The sequence below is a fragment of the Geospiza fortis genome, unplaced genomic scaffold (genome assembly GCF_000277835.1).
Source record: "Geospiza fortis unplaced genomic scaffold, GeoFor_1.0 scaffold188, whole genome shotgun sequence".
Classification (NCBI taxonomy): Eukaryota; Metazoa; Chordata; class Aves; order Passeriformes; family Thraupidae; genus Geospiza; species Geospiza fortis.
In genome coordinates, this window is record NW_005054337.1 from 3,304,642 (window position 1) to 3,318,049 (window position 13,408).

General features: G+C 51.9%; 1 protein-coding gene across 2 annotated transcripts in view; it reads right to left on the reverse strand.

Annotated features, from left to right (window-relative positions):
- The window catches only part of CDH22 (cadherin 22), a 70,895-nt gene that overhangs the window by 24,241 nt on the left and 33,246 nt on the right, over positions 1 to 13,408 (reverse strand). For both annotated transcript variants that reach the window (XM_005422316.3, XM_031058009.1), the window contains 3 exons: positions 3,774 to 3,941; positions 2,697 to 2,884; positions 1,618 to 1,871 (listed from right to left, as the gene is read on the reverse strand). In XM_005422316.3, coding sequence (XP_005422373.2) covers positions 1,618 to 1,871; positions 2,697 to 2,884; positions 3,774 to 3,941 — 610 coding nt within the window. The remainder of the gene's footprint in view (positions 1 to 1,617; positions 1,872 to 2,696; positions 2,885 to 3,773; positions 3,942 to 13,408) is intronic.

Genomic DNA, 13,408 nt, shown 5'->3' on the forward strand with positions numbered 1-13,408 from the left:
TCCTGCTCAGTACTTGAATCTGCTTCTCTCAGGTCCAAGTCTCCAATGCTTTCTGTACAGCATTAAGAGCTTCCCTTCACTGCTTTCTTTTGGTCTGTCTGCAAACAATGCAGCAAGCTCCACAGGGAAGCAGCACAAAGAACAAGAAAAAGCAAGAATAAGAATAGTTCTGTCCCCAAGGTCCCTTTTCTACAATTACAGATCTGAAAGTAAAATCTGTGTTCTGCAGCACTGCTAGAAACAGTCAAGTGAAAAAGCACATGCACACGTGCACACACACAGGTATGTGGACACACCACTCTCCTGCAGGGTGTGTGCTGACAGACACATGCTCAGGGGCAATAAAAAAAGAAATCAGACACGTAGCCTGACTGGAGAGGGACTGGAGAGTCACAGGATGAGGTGAGCAGAGGTATGTTGAGAACACATTCAGCACTCAGCAGCCACTAGTGCAAGTGGTGCAGCACTCACACACACAGTTCCTGGCACTCCACGGCTGATTTCAGTCACATTCCCCCCAAAGTCAACTTTGAGCATCCAGCTTTGTGACACAGTACTCTCTGCTAGCTGCCAGGCATCTGTAGATGGCAGCTTTCCATGTGTAAATGCATTTCTGAGCTTTCTAATCATCATAGTCTTTGTTTGCATGAGGATCAGGAGATCCTCCTCACCCCACCATGAAACAAACCCACGGCTGCACAGCACCGAGCTCAGTGCCCCAAACAGGCACTGGGGGACATCACTGAATGCAACCAGGCGCTGTAACTGAGCCCTCTGTGGCCTGTCCCCCTCCACCCTACATCCCCATCCCTGTCCCTCCCAGTCCCTTGCTGCAGGGCTGGCTCCTTGCAGAGCTCTCAGTCACAGCCAGTGCTGCTCCCTGGAAGTGAGCGGCCCCGCTGGCACCTGGCACCAGAACACACATTTCAAGGAAATTTTCCACACGTTGAGGATGTTTTCTGAACACCAGATTTCCAACCCAACTGCTCGTGACTCAGGCCAGTTGGCAGGGCCAGAAGGCTGCTTTGTGCCTTAGGTAATAACAATTTAACAAGGTAACAATCTCTTTAGCCACAAATTAAATGGAAATGGGAAATGTCCTGTGCAGATAAGCTGCTGCCTGGATTATGTCCCCTGCCCAAATATAAACTCCTCTGATCTTTGATCCTATGCACACATGCACGCACACAGAGCTGGGCTGCAGCTCTGCACCTCCCAAGCCTCACCTCATTTCTCACCCTTCACCACCGTCCTCCTGCCACTCCTGGCGTCAGGTACCACTGCAGATACCTTGCTGTCAGCAGCAAGGACACACAGGTATCACCCAGCCACCTTCCCTGGCCCTCCCTTGAGCTCACAAAGCTGTCACCTGTCAGTGACGCATCTGCCACCTGAGACACCGCTGTGCCTGCTTGTGCATGGGCAGCTCACCTGCCAGCTGCCTGTCCCACGAGACACGCACACACACTGGGCCACACACGCAGCACTTTCCACTTTCACCTGCCCTCTCCCACCCTCTCTGCCCCAGCCACGAGCCCTCCCAGGCCAGGTGTCCCCTGCAGGTGCCCCCATGCCCTGTGCTGGGTTGGCTGATGTGAGTTTGGGATGGTGCTTTACCGGACAGGGTGGTTCGCTGTGTCTGGGTCCAGGGCAGTGACCACCCCCACGACAGAGCCCACGTGTGCATCCTCCTGCACCTCCAGCAGGTTGGAGGGGGGCCGGAACTCGGGGGGCTCATCCACGTCCAGCACTGAGACCCTCACGATGGTCTGGTCCCGAAAGGTGCCCAGGTCCACGAACCGCGGGTCCACAAACTTGTTGAGGGCCTCCACCACCACAGTGTGCACTTTTTTTGACTCGTAGTCAAGAGGCTGGGGAAGAGGGAAAGGAATAGGGTAAGCCACAGCCAGCCCAAGGAGCCCCTCTGCTGCCGCTTCCTTCAGCAGAGACATCAGGGCAGCACTAGAGCCACTAAAGCCACCTGCTCCCAAGCAGTACCTTTGTAGCAGCCTGAGGGCTTCTGCTTGGCCCTTCTGCCAGCGGCACCCACACCAAGGGGGCAGGAGGAAGCAGAAGCCTCCAGCCCACTCCCCTCAGGGCCCCCAACAGGGTGCCCAAGCTGTGAGCAGCCAGGATTCACTGGGAAGACAGCACAGTGTGTGCTGCACACGAGCGAGTTTTCATCATTAATCACCCGGCTCTTATTTCTACAGGGGAGGCAAGCTGCATACAGTGGCCTTGAAGAACAATCATTCTTTCCTGCCTGCACCAAGTATTTGCTTGATTGTTTTTGCCACCAAAAGCAGATACAGTTAAAGTGCTGCTGGTCAGGTACAGGAATTAGGTAGGCATTTTTCTCCTCTAACAGGTGCTATCAATAACAGCTGTAAGCATTCCTCTCTGTAGTCCTATGCATGGTGTCTCCTCTGCACAGCTCACTGCTTCACTGCCACCCCCAAGCCACCCTGGGGGACTCCAGCAGGCACTCTGTGCTGTTCCTTTTCTGTATTTCCTCCCAGACACAGCCCTGTGTTTTGCCACGCAGGCAGAGCAGAGACAGGTCTCTCCCTGCATCAGCAGGCACAAAAATGCAGCTGCTACTGCTAGAGCAGCACTCAGAGCATTTTCTGCAACTCACATTCAACAGCAGCAGTCCCCAAAGGAAAGGGTCCTCCCTACTCAATCAACACTCTCACCTTCTGCACTGTGATGACAGCCTCTTGGGTATTGCTGTCCGTGGTGACTTTGAACATCTCCACCCCTTCCTCATCCTTCACTTGGTATGTCATGTCCGTGTTCTCCCCGACGTCAGAGTCCTCTGCCTTCACCCTCCCGATGGCAGTGCCCACGGGGGCCGTCTCCACAATGCTGAACTGATACATCTCTGCAGGAGAAATGGGCACCAAGGTCACTGCTTCTGCCTTTGAACTGCCCCCACCCTTCACACACCTCCCTGGGGCACCTTTTGGGCTGTGAGGGCTGCTCAAACCCCACCGTGGCTACAGTCCAGAATGCCCCAACAGGAGAAGTAAATACAGCCAAAAACAAGGGCTGGGGGAAGATAACTGGGGAGCACTGACATTCCAGGTGCTGTGTGAAGTAAGGGCTGATTTCTCTGCGTGGACACTGCCCTGCAATCAGCGCTCTCTGATTCCTTGCGAAGATTCTTTTGCAATTTCTGATTTCTGGGAGATGCAGCGCAAGAGCTGAGCCTCCCCCAGCTGCAGCCCCTTCCCTGGCCTGCACTGCCGAGCCCTCACAGCCCACTCCTCACAGCAGCATCACCCTGCACCTTGCCTGGGGAGGGTCCCAGATCAGACACCAGCACCAGGCTGGGAAACAGAGCTGTGCTGTGACAAGGCTGCTGCCCCTGAGCACTGTCACTGTCCTCACACCGGGGCAAGGGTGTGACAGGGTCTCACACAGCAGCCAGGAGGGGCCAGCCCAGCAGCCAAGTTCTGGCCCCAGCTCCCAGGGGACAGCACCATGGTGGACCTTGCTGGCTTCCAGCTGCTTGGAAGGACTCAGGAAAGGGCTGGCCCTGCTCTCCTACCATGCAAGCCATGCTTGCTTCCAGGCCCTGCACTGGGGCAGGGATCTGGCACCCACTGTGCTGCCAGGCAGGGACACATTCAGGCCCAGGAGCTGTGTGTGCCATGGTCCCTGGTTATTGTCACCCTGGAGTGGCCAGGCTGGCTCAGCCTCAGGTTCCACCCCAGCACCCAGAGGAGCCAGGACATGGCCCAGTGCCCCCCCAGGGCAGCAGCACTCACTCTGAGGGAAGCGTGGTGGGTTGTCGTTGACATCAGTGACCACGATGGTGACGGTGGTGGATCCTGAGAGCCCCCCCAGCTGTCCTGCCATGTCTGTGGCACGGATCACCACCTCATAGCGGTCCTGCGTCTCGCGGTCCAGGTCTGCCACGGCCGTGCGGATCACACCTGCAAACAGCAGCACAGCTGAGCACAGAGCTGTCACAGGGCAGCTCACAGAGCCACACACAGCCTGGGGCTGGAAGGGCTCGCTGGAGATTACTTTGGACAAGATCCAGACCTCAACAGGATCAGCTGGATCTCCCTCTCCACACGGGGCAGATGCTCCAGTATTGCACCAACCTTCACAGCCCTTCCCTGGGCTCACTCTGGGATCCCACAGAATCACATCTGGCGTCAGGCACAGCACCTGCATCTCACCAGTGCACAGAAAAAGGCACTGTCACCTCCCTCGACTGCTGGGGACACTGTCCCCAACCACAGCCCTGGTGCTGCTGGCCAGCTCTGCTGCAGGAACACACTGCTGGCCACCAGCAGTGCCTGCTGAAACCCTCTGCAAGAAATCACATCAGCAAAAGCCAGCAAAGGGGAGAGAAGGGCACTGAGGGGGAGAGGAACAAGCCCAGGAGGTTGTCAGCCAGCCAGAAACATCCCAAAAATCCTCCTGAAGCCCAGGGATGGCCACAGGCCCAACCTGCTCCCAGCAAGTCTCCTCATGAAGCGTGAAAGAGTCCAACTGCTGCTTTTCCTGTAGGCTATTGCAGCTCCCACTGGGTTAAACCCTGGCACAGAGGAGGTTTGTGCTTTTCCTCCAGGGTGACCGGGAGCTGGGTGAAAGATCTGTGGAGGTCAGAGGGGGCAGGAGTGACAGGAAGAGAGGACTCATCCTCACCCCCACCCAAATGCGGGGGCTGTGCTGGGGCCAGCCTCGAGGTCTGCTCTGTAGAAACCCAGGCTGAGTCACAAAACCCCTCTGGCACACATCTGCAACAGCCCACTCGTCCTGATCTGCTGAGCAGGAGCCAGGCTTGCTGCAGCACCCCTTACAGAACAGGGCTGCCCCTGCCCAGGCTCCATCTACAAGGTGCCGTGGCCTGGGCACATCTCAGAGGTGTCACAGACATCTTTTATGAACAATCCTTTCCTTAGGATTTTTCCTCCTGAGAAGCTGAGAGGCCTCAGGAACAAAATGTAAACATTGATTATCTGCTGCTGTGGAATACAACAGGTGGATCTGTGATTGGTCTCATGTGGTTGTTTCTAATTAATGGCCAATCACAGTGAGCTGGCTCAGACAGAGAGTCCGAGACAGAAGCCTTTGTTATCATTCCTTCTTATTCTATTCTTAGCTAGCCTTCTGATGAAATAATTTCTTCTATTCTTTTAGTATAGTTTTAATATAATATATATGATAAAATAATAAATCAGCCTTCTGAAACATGAAGACAAATCCTCATCTCTTCCCTCATCCTAAGACCCCTGTGAACACCGTCACACGGGGGGAATTCTGTGATTTGGAGAATGGAGGTGTGAGCAGCACATTTCTAAAAGTCTGTCTGCACAAAACCCCTTATTTACAAGTGTCCTTCTAAGTTAAGGAGACCAGAGACGACAAAACACATGCTCTGTGTCAGAAAATGCACTGGAGCTTAACAAAATGAATGGTGTGGTAGCACTTCTTACAAAAGTAACTCTCTTAAAACCAGTGTTTATAGGTCTCCAGTATTCATCTGGGACTGGGGAAATGACCAGGACTAAAATATAAAGGAATGTAAAACAAGAAACAAAGAGCAGTAAAAGCCTGAAAACTCTGTGCATGGCAGAAATTATCAGTCACCCACGACTGTTTCATTTAAATGGCAACAAAGTAGGGAAAAAAATTTGAGGATGAAAGAAAGAAAAGACTCTGGCCTGAAGTGGCATCAGGGTCAGGAAGGAAGGAGTGCCTACATGGATACAAGGTCATTAACACCACATTCCAGTCCCACTGTATCAGCAGCAGCCCATAACAGACAGGAATCAGCTTAAAATCCTCTCCAGCTCAGTTTTTTAACATTCCCACAGATTTAGACATTGGTTTATGTTTTTGTAAATCCTCTCTCTTCCAGCGTTTTCTGTTTAACTATCAGCTTTACCTCCTCCTACTGTGCACTGCAAATTCATCTCTGCTTTGTTTCACCAGTAATCCTGCCTGGTGCCAGGGACAAACTGGAGGAGGCTGCTGGTCCCCAGTGAGGCATCTGACCCAGGGGGAACAGGGAGCTCTCCTCTTGCTGAGCAAACAGCAGAGAACCATCCAGTGGTCTGAGCACCTTGCAATCCGTTTGCTGATGTGCAGCACATGGAGCAGTGCCAGAGCATCAAAGGTCCAAGTCACCAAGAGCACAGCAGAGGGGGGGCTGAGTTCCAGCAGGCTGAAAGGAGCAAGATTTGGCCACAGGGATAGATCCCAAGGCTACCAGGTATCTTTACCCCACAGCCAGCAGGTTTCCAGTTTCCCCATTCATGTGTCTGCTGTGGCCTTGTGCACCTGCAGACCAGGGCTCACGCCATGGAGCCACTGGTGCTGTGGCCCAAGGGCAGCCAGAAATGCCACTGAGCTGGGAGGATGAAATTCCTCCCCCTCGCCCTTTGCATGACATTACAGGTGCAGCAGGAGCTGGCAAAACTGTTCAGGAGACATTTATCACTCCTTCCTTCGTGAAACTAGCAATTATTCCAATGATTAGCATTGTTAGGATTTATTATAAAGACATAACCACCATTTCAGATCGTTGCCATTCTCCAGCTCTCATGGATGGGCACAATTATCACCCAGCCTCCCTTGTCCCTCTGTCACTTCAGGTTCTGAAATTACCTGGACTCTCCTGCCTTCAGCCCCATAGATAAGGGAGCAGGTCTGAACTCAGATCAGGTAGGACTGTTAATCATTGAAGAAACAAACCCTTGGTAGTGGCTGCACCACGAGGATGTCCTGATCCAACACTGAGGTTGGAAACCTCCCCGTTGATACGGGCTCTCGGAGGAGATTGTGCTGTTATCCCTGGGGTAGCTTGGTCCATTGATCAGTTGCATTGGGTCTGGATGCTATTAGCATGCTGAGGGGTTGCTCCCAGTCTAGAGCTATGGTCTCATTTTTGGAGGTTTGGTTTTGCTCTAAGGTCGCCCCAATGGAAAAATGCAGACCAGTGGCTTATGAGTCAGTGAACCCAGGATAGGCACAATTATCAGCCAGCCTCCCTTCTCCCTGTGTCACTTCAGGTCCTGTAATTACCTGGACCCTCCTGCCTTCAGCCCCACAGATAAGAGAGCAGCTGATTATCCTGTGGTGGGCCCAGGGTGTGCTCTGACCCCCTCATTCACCTTCTCTGCTCAGAGGGAGCCATTCAGCAAGGAGTCCCACTCCTCCTCGCACACAGAGGCAGAGGGGACGCAGGAAATGAGGCAAGGACCCATCCCAGCAAGGATGGCACCCTCCCCCGTGGGCAGCACAAAGCCCCAGGGCTCAGGGGCCAGCCCAGCTGCTCGTGCTGACAGGCCTCTCCTGCCACCCCACCGTGAATACAAAACCGCTATTTCTGGGCAAGCGCTGTCTCATTGAAATTTAAGCAATTCTGTTAATTAACGGGGTCTGAAGCATTTTATAATGAAAATGATTCATGTCAGCACAATAGTGATGAATTGGGATGAGAGGGAAAAAGCTCATGCATTCACCAAGGCTGTAATGACTTAACTGAGCTGCTCGTAATGATATAGCTCATAATACGCCATGCAGGATGGGAGGAAAGTGCTCAGGCACTTCCCAGAACACCTCCAAGGTCACTCGTCCCAACAGGGAGCAAGTCCAGGCTGTTTGGCACATGCAGAGTAGGGCCAATGTCCCCAGCCAGCTCCTGTTCCTCCAGCAGCACAAGGCAGACAAAATCTCTGCCTGTGGCAGGGGTGGAGACTGAGCAGAAACCCCCTCTCATGGTGTTGTGCGCCCAGTCCATGCTGGAAAGGTGGGGATCTGCTGCAGACAGACTGCCAGACCTCCAGGAGCCCATCAGGACTGTCACTGGGATGCTATTCCCAAATGGCATGGGCCACACCAGGCCACCAGCCCGAGTCAGGCTGGCTTTGTCTCCTAGGCTGAGGTACCTCTCACCATTTGCTAATAGCTGAGGCAGATCAGGGTCTCCTGCTCCACATCCATGTGGCACTAAGGGCACCACCTCAAACAGCCACCAGCAGCAAACCCACATGGTCCCATCCTCCAGAGCCAAGACAGTCTCTGCTCCCAAAACCTGACCCCCAGGGACTCTGCAAAGAAGCTGCAAGGGATGGAGACACAGACATTCCTTCCTCAAGGCTGTACAGAGAGCACAGAAAAGCCATTGCTATCATTTCCCAAGATTCACCTTCTTTCCAGCTGGAAAAACTGACAAACTTTGTCTTTCCCAGACACTACTAACAAAGCAAGAACAACCTCGAGCTCAGAGTTGTCTCCCCCATTCTTGTCACTATCTGTTATAGCTGAATAACGTGGACACGTGGTGGCATACCCTCTGGTACAAGGCACATGTGGCTTTCCAGCATGATCCAGATTAATCAGTATAATTACCAGGCAAGGGGACACTTAGAGCATCACATAAATACCACTGAATCTGCTCCAACAGCAGACTCTCTTCGGGTGACAAAAACAAAGCAGGACAAAGCACTCAGCAGGTAACTGCCTTCCAGGAATCCCATCATTAGGGGCTTTGCTCTGCTCTCAGGTACCTCTAGGTCAGACGTCCACATCCTCAGAGACTGCCTGGACAAGGCACCTTCCAGCTGAGGGCAGGAGGAGCAGTAAGCCAGAAAATCATGGAGTAACAAACAGGGATCTATCCTGAGGAGGTTCCTGATCCATCACTGCTCAAAGCAGGCAGTCTTCAAAGGCAGAGGAGATTACCTCTGGGCCATCAAGAGTCAAGGTTTTAGTATCTCCAGGGATGGAAGTGCCACCATCATGGTGACAAGCCTTGTCTTCCTGCCATTTGGGTCTCTTTAGTGTGAATGCCTGAGAAGAATCTGGGTCTGTCTCCTCGATCCCTCTCTCTCCTATTTAGCTAGATAAAGCAGATTAATTTCTGCCAGCAGCCTGGTCAGTTAGATCAAACCCATCTCTGCCTCAGGCCAGGAATGGCAAGGCACCTGCCAAACTGACTGCAGATTCCTCACCTGTGCCCTCACCTGCCTGCAGGGACACAGAAACACCAATATATCTGCCAAGACACGAGTCCTGCTGGAAGCACACATCCTGGAGGAGGTCAGCCCTTGCAGAAGAGGTCTTGGCTTCAAGAACCAGCACTTCAGTCTCCCTCCAGCCCCCATCCTGTCCTTCAGCTCAGCACAATTTGAGAGGCAGAAGCTAAAGGTGCTCTGAGTGAAGTACGAGGCACAAAGGGTCAGGAGGTTCAGGAAGCACCTAACAAGGGCTTGTTCCAGGCTGCAATCAGCCTTGCCCATGCAGGGCAGAGCAAGCACACTCACCCTTCCTTTGTCCCTTCTTTTAGCAGCTAAGTCCCTCATCACTTAACATTAATTCCCTCAGCACATTAGTAGATACACTCTAATTTCCTCAAGATGACCAAACATACAATTTGGTCCCAAATCAGCTGAAGTTCCTGCACCAGCCTCAGAAAAGGGCTGTTAATGTTCAATCTCACTGATAAGAGGAATCCCCTTAAATAGATGTGGCTTCTCTGCAGACTCTTGTGCCTCACACTCAGAGTCCCTTGTGCCTGTGCACAGCTCTGGTGGATAAGGGACAGGGATGGGACACAGACCTGCACAACCTCTGGGCACAAAGAACACACATCTGTGTTTCCAGGCACCAAGGAGTGTTTTTAACAAACTGGCAAGAGCAGCAGAGAAATGTGTTCTGCCTCCCACCACCCCATCACACAAAGCAACAGCTCAGTGTGCAGCAGGCTCCCAGCCCCAGCTCCTCTCCCAGCCCAGCCTCACTGCCCCAGGAGCAGGCACATCTGTCTCCAAACACAGCAAGGCTGGCAGGTAGGGCTGAAAAAACTGAGAACTGCACACAAATAACCATCAGCTTCACGCCAGTACCTCCATTCTCCCTGGCCTAAAAAGCTCCAAGCCCTTATGGCTCAGTCTTTAAACCAGGACACAGGCTCTAGAACTCAGGAGCTGGTTTAAGTCATCACAAATGCCAGACTGCATTTCAAATACCTTCTGAGTTCTGCCTTTCCCCTGCATTCAGCAGAGTGACAGATTTGAAGAACAACCTCTTCCTTGTGGTAAAGAGCCAGGCTCCCGTTCACAGCCCCAAACTGACAAGCTGGCTTTTAAGGAAGCAAACATAATGAAACCTATGGTGTTCCACGCTGTGGCTGCTCTATAATACTCAGTATCCCTACAAAAGGATGAACAAGACTGCTGGAAACAGGAGCACCAGGCTGTGGGGTGTTGAGCAGCTTCAGGCTCCCTCCCAAGGAAGGGATCACAGGCAGCAGGGAGTCTCCAGCCACACTGCCCAGGAATGAGAAAGGGCACTGCAAAGTGGAACAGACACGAGCAGGCAGGCACAGCTGCCTGCCAAAAGAGAGATTTGCCCCTATCAAGGTGAATAATCTGCAGTGGTACAGAGAATGCAGGGCGATATAAAGCAGCATGAAAACACAGCCTGTGGATTTAAATGCACAAATTTCTCCTCTCATGTAAAGGCACTCAGAGTGCCCACACTCAGGTGCACATCTCCATATTGGAAAAGAATAAGCTTGAAAGATCTTGGTGAGGATGAGATGCCTGGAGCTGGAACAGGAGCTGCCACTAAACCTCCCACCCTGTGTAACTTCGGGAGAGCTGGGCTCGTGGCCCAGCAGCAGTGAGGGGGATTCTGCTGTCAGATTATTGCTCTCACCCAGCCAACACCCAGCACAGCAGCAGAAGAGGCTGTTTCCCACTGGAAGCAGCAGGGCAGAGCTGTGTGCTGGTTGCTGTGAGAGCACAGCCTCCTGAGCAGATCAGGGCAGCCACAGCACGGGCACTGCTGCTGCTCACCTGCTGCAAGGAGCAAAGATTGCCTGCATCCTGTCTGAGAGAGGAAGGCAGCACAAAGCTTACAAAGCTTAATGCCTGCAGGCTCTTGCAACAAGCCACGGGGATATTCTTACAGCTGGCAAGAAAACCTTGCCTCAAAAGCTTATGCATATAAAGCTCCCCACTCACACAAAAAAAAGCCAGCCTTGACCTCCAGCACACACAGCTGAAGTTCTTGAACCTGATTTGGTGTACACAACACAAGTTTCAGTCTGTGAAACTAATCTCAAAGCATGAGAGTGGCTGCTGTATATGAAAGAAAGAAAAGCTCATGTGCATCAGCTGTGCTTTCTCTTCACCATCATTCAGTTCTGGAATCTTCCTACAGCATAAATGCCATCCTGCTGCTCCCACTATTCCAGTGGAGCCATTTAGATGCTTGTCTCCCTCCAAAAAGACCCGAGATGCTACAGGCACTCAGGGCTTACTGAGTGGCAGGACTTGGCACAGCACAGCAGCCAGACAGTTTGGGTTTGCCTGTGAAAGGTCCATTGAATATAAAATCCCAGCTGAACACTACAGCTGGAAACATCCATGAACAGGAGACAAAGTCAGCTACACATGGTCCATGTTCTGTACTCAAGCATGGAAACCACTTTTGTACATGCCACACCTGTGCTGTGAAGGAGGGTGTGGAAAGGGCACAAGGCAAGGGGGGAAGAGAGAACCTGGGCAGGAAGGAGTCAGGGGCTGGGGTGGTGTGCAAGGCAGCACATGCATGCATGCACCTGCAAGAAACGGCAGAGAAGGAGGTCAAAACCAAAAATGGAAATCAAATTGTTCTTCATTATCATATATTATAAGAAATGTAACATGCCAAGTTTTTATGGTTCTTTTTATGGCCATTAATAACAATGGTGGCTCTGAGAGCTACGCTGCTGCTATGGATAATTAAATCTTATGCTCAGGGCAGAAGCTGGGCCACCTTGGGCAATCAGACTTGGATTCCCCTGTGCAGCATAAAGTCTTGTTCTACCAGAATGAGAGTGGGAGCAGGTTGGGGTGTGCTTGGGTGGATATGATGACACCTCGTGCCCCCACAGCACTGCTGCAGCCACAGCTTGAGGGACTGATGGGCAGAGCTGCAGTTCCTGCAGTGCTGGTGGGGCAGCTGCCACAGGCCATTTGCAGCTCAGAGACCCCCAGAGTCAGCCCCAACATCTGTGTTAGCAGCCAGATATCCTGCAAGCAGACATGCTCAAGAGGAGCTGGAGTCTTCTGCAGATTGTCAGCAATTTTGCCTTTGTGAAACACAAGCAAGTAAAACAGTAAATCAACCCCCCAGTGTATGAAACAGCCAGCTTGAGAATTAAGACACAAAAAGTCAAGGAATCAAGAAGCTTGGATTCCCAGAGTGACATTAATTCTCACCACAGTCCCACAGGGCACATTTTAGTTTATGCCTTAATACAGAGCATTAATGTGGCAGGAAGCTGAGCCTCTGCACGTCCTGGCTTGTGGTCCCTCTCCATTCCAGCAGCCAGACTTCACTCACACAAAGCTGTCTCACATTAACGAGATCTCACGTGCACCTGAATTTTCAGTGGTTAGCCTATTGTTCCTACACACACAATATAAAACAAAGCAAATCTGGCACAGAAGACAGCCCAGGTGCAACAGCTCCTGAGCAAGGGGTGGGTACAGCCCCAGCCTGCTGCTTGTGCCCTCTCCCCCCTGCAGCAGCCTCAGTCCAGACAGAGGCATTTCCCAGCACAGGCCACAGTGTCAGGTGTGTGTAGGAGCTCCCAAACCCCCAAATCTGAGTGTTCCTCCAGCAGCAGCCAGGCTGGTGGCAGAGCCAGGGCTGGGCCCAGCTTCCCCATGTGCACCAGAGCACTGCCAGGAGCTGGAGGGTTTCTTGCAGGTGCAGAGGCTCAGGCATACAGACCTTCTTCACACTCTTACACCAGCATCTCCAAACAAATCCCAGCCTTAGAAAATATCAGCACAGACACAGATCAGCCTGACAGAGATGTGGTACTTCAGCCCAGGGGTTGATCTCAGTTTATGCCACTGTGGTTCAGCAATAGGGTGGGGAGGACTTTGCTGTCCAGTTTTCCAACACAGGCTGCAGCTCCTCAGCCTGCTTGTCCTTTGACAAATTTTCCTTAAACTACAGGCACTTTACTGCATGCTTTGTGCCTTAAATATCCCTTATTAGCATTTGAGTGTCTTCCCTTCTTAGCAAGCTTGTGAGGCTCTCATTAAGGGTAATGAGAGTCAAACTCCTGGGAGGCAAGGAGAATATATACCCCAACATCTCCTGGTTATGGTCTACTCTAACCAGTATGTCAGAGCATCATCTGCCACGGATTTATTACAGAGGCATTTTACAACAGGCTCTATTATAAGTTATTAAGGAATGGAGCAGCTTCTACTGTTCTTTCATTAAATATTAATAGAACATTTATAAACCTATCCTTAATTTAAAGTGTTACCTTTAATCAAAGCCCTGGTGATAATGATGCAGCCTTTGGTAAGGCCCCTTTGGTAGTATTTAAACCTTCTTCACTGAAGTTTTCTGTGCCTGTGGGGGCATTCCT